This window comes from Clytia hemisphaerica, unplaced genomic scaffold (genome assembly GCF_902728285.1).
Source record: "Clytia hemisphaerica strain Z4C2 unplaced genomic scaffold, Clytia hemisphaerica genome assembly, whole genome shotgun sequence".
NCBI lineage: Eukaryota > Metazoa > Cnidaria > Hydrozoa > Leptothecata > Clytiidae > Clytia > Clytia hemisphaerica.
Window position 1 is genome coordinate 250,765 of NW_027104039.1, and position 19,533 is coordinate 270,297.

The 19,533-nt window shown below is 33.9% G+C and overlaps 2 protein-coding genes across 3 annotated transcripts in view; both read left to right on the forward strand.

The window, feature by feature from the left end:
• Positions 1-2,103: 2,103 nt before the first annotated feature.
• Positions 2,104-7,538, forward strand: LOC136811769 (synaptotagmin-1-like). Its single transcript, XM_067068395.1, has 6 exons — positions 2,104-2,246; positions 3,419-3,702; positions 4,222-4,268; positions 4,459-4,819; positions 5,322-5,439; positions 5,904-7,538. Exons 1-6 carry the CDS (start codon positions 2,213-2,215, stop codon positions 6,203-6,205), a joined length of 1,146 nt encoding a protein of 381 aa, XP_066924496.1. The 5' UTR covers positions 2,104-2,212; the 3' UTR covers positions 6,206-7,538.
• A 628-nt stretch (positions 7,539-8,166) lies between these two features.
• LOC136811771 (synaptotagmin-2-like) overlaps positions 8,167-19,533 on the forward strand; it is a 29,379-nt gene continuing 18,012 nt past the window's right edge. The window contains exons 1-3 of one of the 2 annotated variants that reach the window (XM_067068399.1): positions 8,167-8,390; positions 17,772-17,986; positions 19,437-19,483. In XM_067068399.1, coding sequence (XP_066924500.1) covers positions 8,342-8,390; positions 17,772-17,986; positions 19,437-19,483 — 311 coding nt within the window. In that variant the 5' untranslated portion in view covers positions 8,167-8,341. Of the gene's footprint in view, positions 8,391-14,853; positions 14,934-17,771; positions 17,987-19,436; positions 19,484-19,533 lie in introns of those variants that run through there. The other variant, XM_067068398.1, reaches the window with a different exon arrangement.

Below are 19,533 nucleotides of genomic sequence, written 5' to 3' on the forward strand. Positions count from 1 at the left end.
GAACGAAAGAGAATTTGCAACAATCGACTGTAAAAAGAATATGGAGAGAAGAAATCTGCTGACCTTCAAGATTGACATTTTGAAGTATGAACGGGACCCTCCAACATTGAGACAAATATCTCGCCTAGCCGCATGCATTAACATCATTCAGTCATTGTGACTTGTCAAGATTCAACCTACCGTCTACGTTGGTTCGATACCTGGGTATCAATCAATGAGTTAGGATCGTGTGGAAATCAATTTTATCCAAAAATTCTCTTCCATTGATGTCCTTTGACAAGAAAAAGCCTTTTTTCATCTTCATGTTGATATTTTTTGTTACTTTTATTATTACTTGATTGCTACTTTTTTATAGTATTCTTTTGCGTTATTTAGTTTTTTCTCAGTTTGGCCTTCTGAAAATCCCAATCTTTTCGTTATCGCCCCTCTTTTTATCACACACCATTTTCAAAAGATATCTCTTTCTCCTTTGTTTCCCTATACATTGGTGTTGATGTCCTTACGTAGTTTTGGTGACCATACAGATTGGGCATACTCGAGATGAGAATGGACAAAGGTTGTGTACAGAGTGAAGATAGTTTTAAGGCTTAGGTCTGCGAAACCTCTTCTGATGACTCCGAGAATGGAATTTGCTTCTCTAATGACCTCCTTAATGCAGGTGTTAGAGTCGTCTAGTGAAGGGTCTTTAACTACTTCAGCATAAGACCGCTTTACCACAGTCATTTGGTTTTCAACGCTCAAGAGTGTCGCTTTGATCTTGTCAATAATTGACGCCTTCATGGTTGCACCAAGCTCAGTGATTTCTTTTTGAATTGCTTGATTCATCTCATCTACGGAACATCTCTCGATTGACTGATCTTTTTCTTATTTTGTTTCGCATTGCGTGACTTCGCCAATTGGACTGACTTGATTAATTTCTTCTCATTTATTTTCTCATGTAGTTTTTTATAAAAAGACGTACCTTAAAGGGAGAAATTTTGGCGGGAAGAAAATTTGGCGGATTTGGTCAAAATCCGCCGAATTAAGTTCCCGCCAAATTTAAGTTGCTCTATTTATTCCCCCAAATGTGTGCTATTTAGGCTTTAAAACTGGTTTTTCCTTTTTTAATGGCGTTACTTGGACAAAAATGTCCTTCGTCCGCCAAATTTAATTTTTCAAATTGACCGTCAAATTAAATTACTTCTGAAAAAACTCTTCGGCCATCCGCTAAATTAAATTCTCGCCAAATTAAATTCTCGCCAAAATTTCTTCCTTTAATGTACAGTAAAATAAATAGAATCAAGTGCTCAAGATCGCAAAATATCGAGAAATAAAGATCTGATTACTACACGGCTTTTCTACCTGGTGCAATCTTCAGGCAATGCAGGTATTTTATTTCAATGCACATTCTAGAAAACTTGGGTTTTTATTTTTTTAAACAAGTATTGTTTTACATTTGTTTCAAAAAAATATAAATTTTGATATTTGTCTAGTTTTGTTATCTTTACCGTCAGTTACCGTCGGTTTTCTCAAATTGGTTCTGTGTTGTACAGAGGTCAGGAAGATTGAACATTTTTTGCTCATGGAGGATTCTTGTTTATTATGACATTTCTCTAATCAATAGTAGTTACATTCACTTTTACTTGTAAATAGAGCTTTAAAATTGCTTAATGTGTCTAGGGTATTAAACAATTTTGTCATAAAAACATTTTCTTATCAACTCTAATGACCGCATGATTATAAAGGCAATTAATTGAGTTTGAAGTCATCTTTATAAGAAAAACATCTTAAACTAAATTTCGATTGACTTTTAGTACTTTTAGTTCTCGAATTGGATTTATGATTTGGTATTTTTTTCGGCTACGCCTTTTACTAAAATAATAATTCAAAACCAGTCTAAAGTTTCTTTAATTATAAGGAACTTTATCTTATAAATAATTCATTCATTTTTATATGTTCTTATAAAATAAGTACGACTTGTATTGTCCAGCAGTTCTTTTATTGATAGCTAGGCATCCATGAAGTAGATGTTATTTAAAAAATGATTTTTTATATTAGCTTGAAAGCATGATTAAGATTGATGATAGTGTTTTGAGAGATCTTTTTGATGTTTTGTTTATATTTTCAGTAGCAAAAAATGTGACTTTTGAGCCAGGCACAAGAGCCGTTTAAATGTCTAGAAAAACACATGAAAGATTTTTGACTGGTTGATTCTTAATTTCTTGGCAACAAAATGATGGCTGTTGAAAAACGAAGTGCTGTTGGAGGTTTGCTTTTGTTTTGTTTTTGTTTTGTTAATCTACACAATTGACAGCTCCAGGCTTTTAGGCCTTACGAGATTTACGCGGAAACGAATGGAAATATGGCGTAGCCTAACCTTTTGTTTCATATACACTATTTGACCCTGGTCAAATTACAGTACCAGATAAAACTGAACTTAGATAGTATTGATTTTTGTGTAGAATTTTAGGGTTCGTTTATTTCCAAGTTCATCCTCTTATAAGACACAATGCTTTAAGATTACTACACTTTTTTATATAAGAACAATTTTATAAGAACAATGAGGCTCAAAATCGCCAAAAAATAAGAACAATTTTAAGGACAATGCTGAGACTGAAATTACTCAATTTCAAGCAATTTAGGGGGTTAAAGTAGTAAAAATTGGGTATAACGCCTAAAATACCTCTATTACACCCTGTAAATAAGAACAGGTTAAGAATAATTTGAGGCTCAAAGTGCTAAAAAAATAAGAACAGCCGAGCCTCAGGAAAATTTTACTGGTTCTTATAAAAAAGTGTATCTTGGTATAAACTTTCATTGAGAAAATGATAGCTAGCTAGCACCAGGTTCTTTATTACTCTTGTCTCCCGAATAGACGCCCCCCCCTCCCGCTAATTGTTGAGAGAAAAAAAATCCATCCCCCCGCTCTTATTAAGACCCCCCCGCTAATCAAATTCGAATAATTCAATATCTTATTACAGTGTAGATGGACCTTAAACTTGTTAATATTTTCCTTTTTGTTAGTATTGGTTCTTATTTTACGTGTTTATTTGCAGAAGTTTCTTTTTTGTTGTTGAAATTGATATCAGTTAAAAAAAATTCTGTCTTCAAATTACCCCTCCCCTCTTATTCCATCCCCCTGCTTATTAGAATGTAGAAAAATTTCCTGCTTATTCGGACCCCCCCCCCCGACTATTCGGGAGACAAGAGTACAATCCTGGACAAAACTGTGTGTCCACCCCCTCCCTCTCTCAATATCAATGTCTCGGAGTCTTGTGAACGTGTGACAAATATTTAAATCCAATATTGATTTTTTTTTGGGGGGGGGGACTTTCCTGTGGGAAAGGGACACCAGTATTGACCACGATTTCAGTTTGGTTTGTTGAAGCAAACACTAAGACTTAATCACTGTAAGTCATGTTGTTTTGATAATTTTCAGATAAGGCAAAGGAAATTGAAGGCAAAGCCAAGGAAATATGGTTACAAATCGAGACATTTTTCATCAATCTATGGAATTGGTCTTTAAAACATAAAGAGATAGCTATCCCTGCTGCAGTTGGTATTTTATTGGTCCTGGTTTTGTTCTTCTCGTGTTGTTGTTATTGTTGTTGCTGTCGCAAGAAGACTCGTAAGAAAGTAAAAGAAAAGTTGAAAATGAAAGGAGTAAAGCCGAGCAAAATGTTGAGACGTATACAACCAGGGAAAAGGGTCAAAAGAGTCATGGTAATTGTTTGTTTTAGGCCTTTTATTCATTTATTGATTATAAATTTGTAAAAACAAAGTGATATACCTTATTACACAAATATTACTAGGCAAGTATTTAACGCTCTTGAAATTTGCACGATCTGAAATTAACACGAATTGTTCTGATTTTTCAAGGAAACGGTGGCTGGTTTTAATTAAGGGGATTTTTATTAGCACGAAATTTTTCAATTATATGACATAATAAAATGACTAGTAATATCCGTGTAATTAGATATGTGATATGCCTCGACGAAGACGGATTCATCATTTTCCAAAATGTTGGCCCCCAAGTGTTGGCCCCCTCACTCAAAATGGCTCGCCGGGGCCCATGTTCATACATCTGATCTGCGACCCATGTATCCCCTGTTGTTAAAACGCTAGTTTGTACAAAGATTATTTCAAATTTTTCAGAAAAAAAAAATTCGTCCTCTGTTGCCAAACTTTTTTTAATCCAAACAATTAATTATAACTAATTTTCAATTCGATTAAATCTTTCAGGAAGAAGTTGGCTCGATGACATTTCGCTTGAAATATAATCAATCGACGTAAGTTCAATTCTTGTTTAAAGATTCTCATATAAGCCATTGGGTCAGGCTTCCCTTGTTTTTAATTGCAACGATGCCATGGTAGATTCTAAATATTAACAACGCTTTGCTTTCACAAATTCTAAGGATAATACCAGCAATAAATCCTAGTAAAACAAAATTTCCCGCATATCGTATTTCTCTTTCTCAGTGAAATTTTGACAGTGAAGGTGATCGAATCAAATGATATACCGGTCCGTGATTTGAGTGGTCACAGCTACTCATTCGTTGAAGTCAAACTCCTCCCACTACACAAGGATTCGCCCATTGAATATAAAACCGCCCTTGTACGCCCTGCGACATTCAATCCTTCATTCGGGGATGGGTTCACTTTTTGTATCCCTCAGAAAGAGGCCAAACAACAGAAACTGTGTTTGACGCAATATGAAAAGAATCGTTTCTCACAGAAGGATGGGATAGGTCAGATTGAAATGGATTTGAAATCGGTTCTCACAACGAAAGAAGAAGAATATATCAAGAAATTGTATCCGTACGATCCTCTCATAGGAGTGGTATGTAACTCAACTTTTTCCAATTCAAATTTATCTTTCACGCTTGTTTTTTTAATATCACTGATACGTCATGGCTCTGTTGTCTCGTGAGCACATGGTTAACGCTGTCTGGTATATGCTATGATTTCCCTTATCCTAGAAAGGATAACTATTCTGGGTTAGTGCCCATTCCGTTCACATTGGAGAGATCATCTTTCCTGCCTTCCTACTTTCCTCCCCCTGAATATCCGTCGTAATTGGTCGAAAAACAACGTTTTAATTTCCTTTACTTCTAAACGCTGCCCTCAATTTTAACTGTCCCATCTAGAAGTATAAGATAAACACTTTCGAAAGCACACACGTTTAGAATTTTTCATCGTTTTGTGTCTTTTAATGATGATCCAGGATAATCATGTTGTGCTTGCGTTGAAAGTTGTGTTAAGAATTACCGTCTCAAAATTCTAAAAATTTGGGAGAATTTGTCGTGAATTGATGTTTTTAAGTTTTTCGGTCAATCTTTCAGGAAAAGGAAACGGGAGCAGTTTACTTATCCATGGAATTAGATCGAGATATTTGGGAATTGAAGATCGAAATCGAAGAAGCAGACATTCTGCCGGAAGACGAAGATAAAGAAAAATGTAGTAAGATTCTAAGTGTCTTTAGCTCGTTTAATTAATTTCACCTTGCTTGATTGATTAATTGTCTTTTGTAGAAATTTGCTTTAGTATTAACACCTTTGTCCCAGTTTAATCACCTTGTAAATTACTCTTAGGTCCCAAATAAACGGGGGGGTGCTCAAATAAACAGGGGTGTTGGAAAATTTTCGAGATTTTAAAACGGGGGGGGGACCTAGTAAGGTCCAGGGGGTTGGAAAATTTTCGGAAAATTAACAAGCGGGGAGGCCCGTTTATTTGGCACCTAAGAGTAAGGCTCATTTTTGGTTTACATTATGAAAAGAAGATTCGGCCTTCAAGTATGTTAAAATTAATGAACCTTAGTGCTGAGGAATCGTAGAACGTTTTTTCTCCTATGTAATTTTGAACGGGTTTAATATAAAGATGGCTCTTTCTTTAGATTTATTTTTGATATTTTCCTTTCATTTCAGCATCTTATGTGACCTTAGCCATACTGGATAAAGAAGGAAAAAGACTTGAGAAAAGAAAAACGAATACATGTCCAGGGACACTTCAACCTGAATTTGACGAAGTTATAACTTTCTCTGTACCTGATGGATCGTTACTGGATACACAGATATTAATCAAACTAAAGAGTAAAAGGTTTTTATTACCGAGTAAATTGATAGGACAATTTATCATCACACCTGAATCTGAGAGTTGGAAGAAACTTTTAGAAGACAATGCATTGAAAGCACGTTGGTTTCAAATGTACCATAAGCCGAGCAGTTGATGGTTTGGAAGAGCTTAGTAAAAAGAAGTTTGGAATAATGCTCTGGTTGTGTTTAACTGTGAGATATGGGATACCAGCCGTTCCCTTTCCCTATGTTCATCCTTCAATTTGAAGACATTTATTGACTCGTATCGGAGAAATATTAGGAAACCACATGTAGAAAATAATTTAAGAAGAACCTATTTCAGCCCTGGTCTAACGTCTCCAGTTATTAAATGGTATAATGTGAAGGGTATGAATCATTGGACTTTTGGGAAAAATATGAAATGTTTAGTTTTACCAGACGTCGTCATATTCTACCAAAGTGATCAACGATTAGTAGGCAGATATATTTCATTTCGTCGTTGATTCCAATTCATCTTCCAATGTTGGTTGTGGTTTATCCTATGATAAACGATGATGAATCTTTTAAGTTGCCGGGTATCATCCCGGGGGGTACTTAGCCAAATGGAGGGTATGGTATGTGCCGCCCTTAAGGGCACCTTTTTTGGATTTCCAAATTTCAAATTTCAGTCCCACTAAGGGTGGGACTTTTTACCCCCGGAAAGATCGTCTTGTTATAGTAACTCACGTAGAGGGAACTAATCTTAGCGATTTTTCAGTTAAAAAAGAACAAATTTACCTTCCTGCCACTGGCCAAGGTTGGTTCTCACAAAAATGTAAAAAAAGTTGGATTTTTGCTGCTCGCCCAAATTAGTTTCCATAAAGTAACTTAAGTAAGGAGTTGAGAAAGGGATCAGTCGCCCTTTTCCCCAAGGTGTAACTTTAAGGCGTAAGTTGGATGAAATTAGGAGGAAAAACTTGGAGAGATTTTTTAGAAATATGTGTTCTTTATCTTCTAAGAGATCTCACATGTTATGACCTTCAATTTTCTTATACAAATGATTCGTATATGATGAGTGTTGATGAGTGTTCTGATTTCTAAGAAGCCTTTATCACACTATTTGTCTCCCTAAACTTTTTACTACTTTATAGTTGGATGTGTTCTAAAATCTAGGAAATAAATTTTGCAAAGACATAATATTTGTTTTTTTTTAGATATAGATATTTGTTTTTTTTCCACAAAAGATGTGTTCTGAAATTTTTTAGGGTTACTAGGCAACAAGAACACATTTGACGACCTTGATTATACCCCTGTCTCGTCAGAAAACATCATTATTTTTAGCTTATTATTTTAAGATCTTATCAGAACAGATCAAAATTTCTAGCTGAAACGTACTCTCAGAACACATCGGAAAAAAAGGTCACCTCGCCGACTCCTTTCGAATATCTACCTTCTTTTGAAAAAAAAACAAAATATTTTAGAAGTTCTCTGACCTTCCCTGACCTACCTACCTACCAAAATGAAGCAAAACCTCCTCTTTTGCTGAGTCAGCAAAACTTTAAAAAGGAAAAATACAAAAATTTTGTGAATTTTACGACACTACTCTTAGGTTCCAAATAAACGGGGGGGGGGTTCGAATAAAAGGGGGGGACCTAATTGCCGGGGGGGTTGGAAATTGTACTTCTGAAACCCAAAAGTAAGGTAAAAATAGGCTAAAATCAGGCTATTTAGAGCAAAATAAGGGGCCTTCTCTTTGACAGCTGAAAATATTCTTAGAGATTAATAAATGGGGGGGGGTCCTAATAAAATCCGGGGGGGGTTGGAAAATTTTCGAAAAACTAACAAGCGGCGGGGGGCGTTTATTTGGAACCTAAGAGTACTTGCATGGCGGCTCAATCTTTAAGAAGGCCCTTTCTACATGATTCACGTTGCTAGGTGGGTGCTTCAACGATATAAGACTCTATCTATATACTGTAAACTTTTAAATCAGTACGAGACTTTTATGCACACGTATATCGATCGTGAACCGGTGATTCAGAGGAGCGGCGGCTCCCCATCGAACGTTCGGATCAAATAGCTAATTCGCGAGGACTACGTCTCTCGCACGGTCGTTACCCGATTGTGTGAGCTTTGTTGTATTTTTTAAGTGCCGGACTGATCAGGAAGCACAGCAGACTGGAAGTGGCAGACCAGACCACACAACTGACAACGCAAGCCAGGTAGTAGAATCATTTGACCACATTTTGTGTTGGTTTCTAAAAACAGGGATTAGAGTGTTTAATCAATCACATCCTGTCTAGACTTTTACCATAATGGCTGATACGGCAAAGAAAGCAGAAGAAGAAATCGCTAACATGGCTGGTAAGATTTTTTTCCATATTATAATTTCTTTTTGAGTTTTCTTCATATTCACGGCAATCTGTAACCGGATTAGGCCTAATCGGATTCAAAATTTTCTGTTTTAGACAATTTTTGAGAAAATGGCTGAGAATAGATACTTTCTTTTCCATTTATCCTTTTTAAGAGGAGCATTATATAGACGTTTTTTCAAGGAGGATGTTCTGTTGAATAATAAAGTAGTCCATCAGTTATTATGTAATGAAAAATACTTCAAAGCAGATGATCGGCCGCAGTGACCACGCTGAGCTTTTTTTCTTTACGGCTGTTACCTTTACAAGTGTCCATGCGGCAAGCTAGAAAGTACCTACCTACTACACACAGATGCATTCATTAGGTTGGGAATTCAAGACACTTCGAGACCTGATGATGTATCTCCACTTTCTACCTTGCTGGACGGACATTTTTATAGTTACAGTAACAGCTGTAAAGAAAAAAACTCAGCGTGCGTCGCTCCGGCCAATCATCTGCTTTAAGGTATTTTTCATTACGTAATTTCTGCTGGACTATTTTATTATTCAACAGGACGTCTTTGAAAAAACGTCTATCAAAAAGCCTGTGGGTGTACTTGGGCAATAAAAAGAAGTACATGGATGTGCACCGCAGGTCAGAAAACTGCATTTACAACATGAAAACCAGAATATGATTCTTCAATGGGAATCAAAACTTTTTAAAAGTGCACTTACAAACATCAATATGTCAGATCTAACAAAATTAATAACAACAGTGTCAGCATTGACAATAAAACAAACGATTTTCTGTCAAGAGCTTTGTAAACATTCCAACAACTTTCATCAAAATGATCTATCACAGCTACGTCTACCATTTTAAGTGCGGTCCGAGGATTGAGCCGAGAACGCCTGCAAACGCCTGCAAACGCCTGCGCGAGTGAAAAACTTCAATCTGTCAATCATTTTCTCAAGCGAAGAGTACGCGAAGCAATTCTAGCTTTACAATAGTGCCGCGGATCATCAGTGGATATTATTCAATTATCATTATCCCTTTATTTTCATTCCTAGAACTTTTGCAAAAAAAAGGAAAAATAGAAAAGTTGTATTTTTTACTGCTCTATTCACATACTGAATTTGAAAGGTCTTCTTCTATGTGGCATTTTTTTGCAAACTCCAAAAAACTAATTTTTGTCCCGCTTTTGCAGGACTTTAGCGTACGTGCTTGCATGCAGCATAGGGTACAGTCCAAACATACGTTTCCCATAATTTTTGAATGAAGATTTAGGTATACTGTCAGGGTAACTTTTTTCACCTCCATGAGTCCCACTTAGGATCACAAAAACACCAAAATAGAAAAATCAGATCCTCGTAGAGTACCTTTTTGGGGAAATTTGGTAAAAAAGTAGAACATTTTGAGAAAATTTGGGAATTTTTAGACCCATTCAGGGTCACTTTTTTGCAAATTTTAACAAAATTGGTATCTTCTTGATTTAAATTTTGAGGCAGGGATCCCCACCTGGAAAAAGGCCAGGATAAAGGGATCTTTCAAAAGCAAAATTATCCCAGAACTTGTGACCTACCTTAAGTTGGTCTAATGTGTCGACATTCCTTCTCTAATTCCGACACCCTTCTTTAGAGATAGCAATAATAGGAAGGTTGGGATCACTTATAGACAAAAGATTTTTTCTTCTCTGATTGCTAAGTAAAGAAAAATAGTTTCCATCAGCAATTCCAACATTCTGATTATTCCTATGTTAAGGGTATCAAAATTAGAAGAAGGGGTGTCGATATTAGACCAACTTATGATAGTGGTTGATATGTAGCAAAGTTGATGTATCAAAAAACTTAGTCAAAAGACTTTGTTAAGGAATACATGCAAAATTTCATCAAACAACAATAATTTTAGAGATATGAGCAATGGCAGTGTTTTTTTGTTAACTACAATGCTACTTTGTTTTGGTCTCAAGAAACAAATTCTAACTGGCAAAATCCCACTCAACACAGCTAGCAAGACCTTTGATTTGCTTTGGTAGGTAACCTAGCCCTACTCTTGCTAAAATGATAAAAATGCATCCCATATGTGACAAACAGATATTTTGAGTATTCAACATCTCATTATTAGTCAAGCAAGAGCTGGCTAGAGAGAAAAAAGATTAAGTATCAATCATTATAGTAACAATCTCATAGAATGCACCCCTCTGAGCTTAGGGGGGCTAAACCATTTTTGCTTGATTAGGGGCTGTATTTTTCAAAAAATACTGGCGGATAGCTTGCTAGGGGGGACTAAGTGTTGTGTAATAGAACCGGGTGGCAGAGCTGATAGGTTGAAGATATTTTGAATTATGTGAAAAAATCTATGCTGTGGGGAAGGTGAAAAAACATTTTAGCATAGTGACCACCTAAATTAGGCTTATTTTGGAATTTGGTTCGGAGAATGGGTCTTTGGACTTTCAACAAAATGCCAACTCTGGTTATTTAAGCTGTCAATGAACCTGATCTATCTCTCTCTATTCCAGATAAAGACTCAAAACAGTCAAGACACTTTTGCTCTACTCTACTTTAGTTATTGCAAAGATTGATTGGTTATTTTTCACCTCTAATTTACATCTTGCTAGTAGTTATCCATGGTTCTTTACAAAAACAAAGCATTCAACTTCGAAAACATTTTTTATTCCATAGTATATAAAAGCAGAACATTAAATACACCCCTGTTTCACAGCCCTGGTGGAACCTTTTTCCTTAGTGGGGATAAAAATTCATATTGAAATGCTAATGATAGAAATTCTATTGTTCCAAGGTTAAGAAACCCAGTGGGGATGGTTTTGGAGTGCAATTTTTAAACATGGAATTTCGAGTGGTGATATGGGTATTTTACCACCTGGACAAAACTTTTGCTTAATTTGTGACACAGGGGTGTTTAAATCTTATATAGAAAGTTTTCATTTTTTTTCATTTTGCCTAAAATGCTCGGTAAATAGTTAAATTTCCTAAAATTTGGTGATTTTTAGTAAATTTCTTAGGGATTTTAGTACACATTGTACTAAAATACTTTAAGGCTTTTTTTGTAATACCACCACGTTACTAAAGGTCATGATGTCTGAAATTTTAGTACTGACCCCCCCCCCTGATAGGACTAGTTTTTTAATACACCTCAAAAGTGCTGTTCATTATTGGAAATCTAGTAATTTTTGTCAATATTGGCTAAAGGAAATGCTGAATTTTTTTTAAAACATTTTATTACTGTAGGATGAAATAGCTATAATATGAAAACATGACAGAGACAAAAAAGTACTGTGTCCAACTGACATTTAATTTTGTGACACTAAGAGATCTGTATAAGCCTTGGAACTCTTTCTAAGCACGATATCAACTAATGGGCGTTTATCTTCTCTTGAAGGGAGCTTTGCTGTTGCCTGTATTTTAGATTTGGTTTAAAAAATCCCATGAGTATTCTATTACAAAATTATTTCTTTCAATTACTTCAGATTACTTAGCTAAAGGATAAAATAGTAGACGTTGAACATTTACTTGTAATTCACAAAAGAATTCTTCGCATTTTTTTTCATAAGTTTGCAATATATATTATTCTGAAGTGCAGAATTTCAACTGATTGTATATTTTTGAATCACTTTTATCACTCCAATTATTTCTGATTATTTTCTTATGACTTGAAAAAAATAGTGTGCCAAAGTGTAAAGATTGTACTAGGAGTATCAAAGTTTGAATGTGACACTCTCTAAAATTATTTAAAACCTTTAAGTCAAAATTTTAATTTGATTTGTGACAATGCAGAAAGTAACTTCTTATGTACTGTTTGTCGTTTATTTCTACTTAAAGTCTCTAAGAAACCAAAAATTGTTTCTGACGGCTAGTCACAAAAATTAAAAAATGTTCTAAATGTTTTACAAATCTCAAAAATTATGTTATAGTACAATTTGTTTTGAAAATTAGTAAAAAGCTTGATATAAGTGAAAAAAAATCCTATGGTTTACAAAGTCAAAGAGAATTAGTATTAAATTCAACCCAGCAGTTAAATTTTATGTAACTAACAGACACAAAACACTTTCATGTTTTGATATAAAGAAATGACACAGACATATGTATTTAAAGTTGTTTTCAATAAGGCTGAATAATTTGATAAAAAAAGCTTTATTAGGCACTAGCATAGCTTTCTTTTAATTCCATAGAGTTTTTCAAAAAAATGATTTTTTTGTGACTAACAGACACATTTTCAGGGCCCTATAGCAGCCTTACTACCTAGATTTAAAAGTAAATCTTTTTTTACACATTTGGCACAGAGGGTACTTCTCTTTTTAAGATACAACAAAGTAAGGAGGTAAATTCTTTTCCTTAGATTTAATAAAAACTTTATTAAAAACTTTCTGCATGACTAGCAGACATTCTATATGACCTGCTTTCCCCCAAATATAAAACATGTAATACTTTATTATACTAGATCCTATGTTTAAGTATCAAATCTTGAACGCCTGGTAGTAATTTTAACCAAAATTTTGTCAGTAACAGTCAACACAAAGGGTATTGCAATATCTTTACTTTTTATAGCAATATTGCAGTTTTATATGTTAACCAAGTTTATGAGTCAATCTTAATTTATCTTTCCCTCTCAGTAGAAATTTCATTGTTTTCATTTAGGAATATCCCAAAATTCATAAAGCCAGTCTTGTTTTAGCCAACTACGTATCGGCGCACTGTAACCGACACTGTAATTACAGTAGCCAGCAAATTGCATGCTTAAGGTGGAAAAAAGGGCTAGCAAAATTCTAAAGTTTTTCTCTATGTTGTCAGTAAATTGCCAGTTATTTTTTCTTTGCTACTGGCAGATTGCTCAGATTGCTAGCAAAATTGATCCCTTTTAGGTCAAATCCTTTTACACAATTGTTACCAGAACACTATTTACTGGCGTATTTCCTGTTGCAATAAATTGCTGAACTGAACAGGATATCTTATGTAACAAAATACTGTGCTGACAATCTGCTCAAACTTACTCTTATAAGATGTACCTAAAAACACTAAAGTCCTTTAAAATTCAATGCTAAAGTTATTGCCAGTCTTACTCTAAAAGTTTAATTCTATTGCATAAGTTTAATTCTACTACATAAGTTTCCATCTTTCCCAATTTTTAAGTAAAAATGATTTTCAACCAGGCTCTTTTTGTATGCAATAACAACTAGTAAAAACAATTCTTTGAAAAGCTCTATGCAGTTTCTTCTTTGAAAAATTACAGTACAAATGTTTAACTTTACTTAAAACTAAAACCCAAAAAACCGGAGTTGTAATAATGAATAAATCATTTAAAGCTAATAACTTCTGACATTTTTGTTTATTTTTGTAAGTCAATCAAAATAATTTGAAAAAAAAAGAACAAAAATGAGATATTTTGATTTCTCGTCATCAATGTCACCAAGCCATGACCACTCCATCAATTATCATGTTTTATTTTCAAACTTTCATCTATAAGTTTCCAAATCTTTTAAAAATTGTGAGTTGAAGCAGATCTAAATTGACTCGATTCTTTCAGAAAAACGATTGTTTTGGCTAAAGATGGTAAGAGTTTGAATTTTCTACAAAAACTAAGAACTCTGTGACTTTCAAGAATTTGCTTGGAATCAAGTATTTAATAAAATGGTTTCCCCAACCTTCAAACCCCTGCTCTTATTTTTTGTTTATATAAATTTTGAAAAAACTTAAGGAAAGTCCCTTATTTGATTTTGCTCACTTTCTTAAATTTATCCAACTCTAGTCACGAAAAGTATTACTTATGTTTTGGAAGTTGAATGTGTCTTATTATGTAGTTGAAAATGCAACTCAAACTTTTAAGTCATTTTCTTGACTATATAACTAATCTAAAAAACTTCGTTTTTGAACATTTTCTTCCGTTTAATTTAATACAGTGCAAACTAAACTCCTGTCTTTATGTGATAAATAACATCTATCCAGTGCTGTTACAACATCAAACCAGAAAACTTTTTTCAACTAACGAAACTACGAATTGAGAGAGACAAAATAAAACTCTTGAATATCTTTCACACACTAGTTAACATGTCCCTCTCCATTTTCATCAAAAAGTCTTTCTCTGTTCTGCTCTTTATCATCAATGGTCAAAGTAGAGATAAGTGGATGGGCTTAAGTATGGACAAAAGAAAATTGCGAAAGGATGGAGTCAAATTTGTATACACAACTTGACAACCGACAATAATCTAATGTTGTTTTTCCTTGTTGCTACATAAATACCCATTTAATTAAATGATAAGTAAACATTAATTTTGACCTACTACTAGATCCACCTAACATCTTTACAGCTAAGAATAACAAGAACTCTCTCGAACAAGGTTTTCCTTATCATAATAAACGTAGAGAATAATAATGCATCAAGCTCAATGGTACAAAAAGTTTTTTGAAGCTTTGTAAAAAGGAGGAATTATTTTGATTTGTTTTTGGTTTTCTTTGGAAGTTTTTTTTTGTTTTTGTGAAAGAATGGATGTTGCGTCCTTTATCAAAACTTTAGTGTTCTTACTGGCTTTTAATATAAGTCAAGGTACGTTTATCATTGTCAAATATTTTGTAGATGATGAAATGATTTACAAGATCATAGTAACACACTTTGGTTTTCAAGTAGCACCCTTTTTTAGCTCAAAATCTTCTAGTCCTCTTCGAAAATATACAATTTCCATCCATGATACGTATTGTTCCTAGAATTATTCAAACTTTTATTTAGAAGTTCGTAAAATATTCATTTATTATAAAATCTCCACGGTACGTTACGTTAAGTGATTCTTTCAAAGTCTTTTCAGTCAATTGTCATAAATTTAATAAATCACCTATTTTAAGTGTCGTTCCTGATAATATCCAAACTGTAAATTTACGAAATACTTATTTTATCATGCAGTCTCTGTAACCTTGTTGTGGAGAAATTCAGGGAAAGGAGTGACTCCCTCCCCTACCTTTGGGTAGACAGCTAGAGAAAAGGGAGTCTTTAGGTCGCCCTCGACTGTGGAGATTAACTAACTCAAATGCCCCTCTCAATGGTGGGATCTTTAAGAGGCCCCAAGCGGTTTTCGTGATGATGTGATAGGGACCTTTTTCTTGCGTGATTGCGTGATCAGAGGTCAAAGCGTGATTGTGATTTGAAAGATTTTTGAGCCGTGATGCGTGAATTTGACTTTTTCAAAGGGTGCTTGACTATCCAAATCTTTTGCTGATTTTGGTGATCGTAATTGAAGATAAAAAATTGCGTGATATTGCGATCATACTTACCACTGGGGGGGGGGGCTCCTTTAACACTAAGAAAAGATGTAGATGTTTCACTACCAATCTGTGCTTTATTACGACTAGTACTAGCAATGGAATTTAGTCTTTTTCACATTAAATCCAAATTAACCATGCGACCCCTGTTATTGTGCTGTGTTACAACACATAATATGTCCCGTCACACAATGATATGTAAACGTAATGCTAATCATGCTAATTATTTCGATGAAAGAATGAAAGACAACGTATGTGTGGGAGTGATTCGAAAAAAAATTAATATGAGGTGTCCTATATTTATAAATGGTTCAAAAATACCGGGTGTGCCACAAAAAAGTTTCTTTCTTTAAAACTAATTTTTTCAAAATCTAAAAATGTCAAAAGAACCATTCGTATTTCATTGGAAAGAAGAAAGATAAACTTAAATTTTGATGGGTCATTTATTAAATTCGATTCATTAGCTCAAAAGTTATATTGAATAAAAAAGTTACTTTCTGAAAGTGCCCAAAAGCGTTGAAAATCGACCTACCAAATTAAAAAGAAGCTTAATTACATGATACATCATTATCTTCGTTTCAGTCATTAAAAATGATAATTAGCTGTCTAAATGACCTTTTGTTAATTAAAGGAAGGTTGGATTTCAATAAAAGGCAGAAGATTTGTCGAAAAAGGCCAAAAAATCTGGTAAAATTCATAGAAATACATCAAATATGGGTTTCGAGATTTATCCAATCTAAAACCAAAAATCGGAGGAAAATTTCGGTAAAAGTAAATTAAAGTGATTTTGATGAGGATTTTAAAGCCTTTCGGCCTTTCTGTTTCGAAATTTATGTGTTTAATTACTGAAAAATGCTTTTAATCATGAGACTATTGCGATTGCCAATTTTAATATAAAAAATTGATAGGTCAGTTTTTAACGTTTTCGAGCACTTTCAGAAAGTAACTTTTTTATTCAATAGAGTATAACTTTTGATCCAATGAATCGATTTTAATGAATGACCCATCAAAATTTAAGTTTATCTTTCTTCTTTCCAATTAAAATCATTAGATTTCTAGAAAATTAGTATTAAAGGGAGAAAAAACCTTTCTTTTGGCGCACCTGGTAGTACATCAGCTACAAATGAATCTACCATCTTGATTGTATGACGCGTGTTGTTGCCTAGTAACGATAGCTCCATAAACGAACGAGCAATAAGAGGAAGCCTTTCCAAAAGGCAAAAGTGTTTATTGAAAAATTCAAATCTTTCTGTATACTTCCTACGAACAATTGAAATATTTTTGAAAGTCTTCATGGCTCGTATAACTTTTGTGTGTTTGGTGTATAGGAGCGTTGGATATTTTCAATATATCTTATTTGAAATCAGAATCACAAAGTATAAAAGCATGGGGCACATAAAAATTTAGTTACATTACATTACACATAGTAATTTAAGCTATTTTATAAAAGACCTGAGGTAAGAAGAATTTTAGTTATCAGGGCCCAAACAGTTCTAATGATCATATAGTCTGTATTTAAAGACGACCTAAACGGGATGTCAGTTTTTTTGCTGCACTGTTCTTATAAGAGAATTACAAAAAGAAGAAGAAGGAATCCCTAATTTTTTTCTTGCACTGCATTAAAGCACAACAGTTCGTACCATTCATATATTGGTGAACTGGGTGTTTGATGACTCGTAAAAACGAGAGAACTTTTTTGGCTAAGTCCCATTGAGCCAAAGTTTGTCAAACTCAAAGCAATCTAGAAGAAGGTGTAAATTTTAGAAATACCTTCAACTAATTATGCGAATCGACGAATTTTGCTGACAATTCATAAAATTAATTCTCGAATTTGTTGCTTTGCCGAAATTAATCTGATAAACTGGATAAACAGATATATCATCCATTCTGCGTATGTCACGATCTGTTCTTAAGGAATATAGTGAATATGACGATCTGACCCGGTTAATTGATATTCATGACGTTATGTTTTCTACGGAAAGACCCCGGTTTTTGCCAGTAGTGGCAACTTTTATACAACTTTTATTTAGTTTAAAGTTGCCACTACTGAAAACTGGGGTATTTCTGTAGAAAACTTTACGTCGTGAATATCATAAATTAGTTGTTATTGGTTCTCTTTTTATCGTTTTAGCGAACGCCGGTTCTTTCATCGAGAAGAATAAACCACTGGTAATTGGTATCGGCGTTGGAGCTGCCATCTTCATCATTTTGTGTTGTTATTGTTGCATCAAATGTCGAATGAAGAAGAAGAAGAAAAAAGACGCAGAAAAACAAAAATTGAAAGGCAACAAAGAATCCAAGAAAATGAAACGTATACAACCAAGTAAAAGTGAACGCAAAGTGATGGTATTATATCAATTTTGTATTTGATATTTTTATTTCACATTTTCTTGGATACCAGGGTTAGAATTAGTCCAGATGTTGGAGCTCAACTACTTTTTCCTTTTAATAATTCTGATTGGGGGGAAAGAGAGAGTAGTTCTATTGTAGCGCCATCATTCAAATCAGAAAGTGAAGATAGTATACGGCAGATTTTCTGACTAGGTTAGAATGTTCACCACATTGATGATTGAACATACAACGCCTTTGTTAATAAGAATATGCTTTATAAGAATATTGACGATGAAAAATTAAGAATATGCTAAGAATACCACTATCATGGAATTCAACAACTGGGCCTAAGAATGCATTTTAGCTGTTAATTGTCAATTATCCCCCAGCAAAGCTAAAACTTTTGACTTCTTTTGAGTCTGGGATCGGATCCTAACCTAATACCATACGAATATTTTTGGATCGCTTAAAGGGACATAACAGCACTTGCGAAATTTGTAAACAAACTGTATGCAGCAGATGCAAAATCAAAACAAATGTCACATGTCAAAATAAAAAATCAAACCAAATATGGCTAATTTTGATTGTTCAATTGTTTTACAAGTTTGTTTTGGACACGTGATTTTAATTGTTCTCTTTAATGACACGTGGTTTGCGCAATGTTTACATTTTAATACTGCAATGTCCCTTTAACACCAAAAGTTAAGAATATCCATGATGGAATTGAAAAACACTATAATTCATATTTAAAAAAAGCGTGAACACTATAAAAGAACATACGGCTTCGATGGCCAAAATATCAAGAACAAATTAAGAACAACTCAAAAAATACCCGATAACTTAGGATAACGAACAAAAATACTCGCAAAATAGTGAATTATAAGAACATTTTTAGCCCTAAAACTCAAAAAGTCAAAAACATCCGATGGCCTCAAGAATATGTCAACGCAATTAGAAAAAATGCTAGTAACTAGGTCTTTACTTGCCATATTTTTGGTCTCAAAATATTGACGCCGGCGTGGAAAAACTCTAAAATTATATGGGACAAAGCATTCTCATAGTACACGCTTTTTTTTATAAGAATACACTTTATAAGAATGTCAATGATGAAAATAGCCAAAAAATTAAGAATAAGAATATCACCATCATGGAATTTTGCTACTCAAGCTATAAAGAATGCCATTTTTAGAGCATTTTCGATTATAAATTGTCAATTACCCCCAACAGATTGAGACGTATTTACTAAATGTTAAATCTAGTCTGAATTAGGATCCTAACCTAAGAATGCTGTAAGAATATTTTAGGATGATTTTCCCAAAAAAGTTAAGAATATTCATGATGAAATGGATTTACACCATTCTTATAAAAAAAAGCGTGTAACATTTTTCTCCCGCCCCTACAAGATGGGTGAAGTATTTCCCAAAGTTATGTTAATGTTGAATATTTATTTTTTACAAACTTTCAGGAGGAGCTGGGGACGATCAAGTTTTCACTATCCTATGACATCTTATCGTAAGTTTACTTCAATTATTTAACAAATTTTATTTTTGGAACTTTGTATT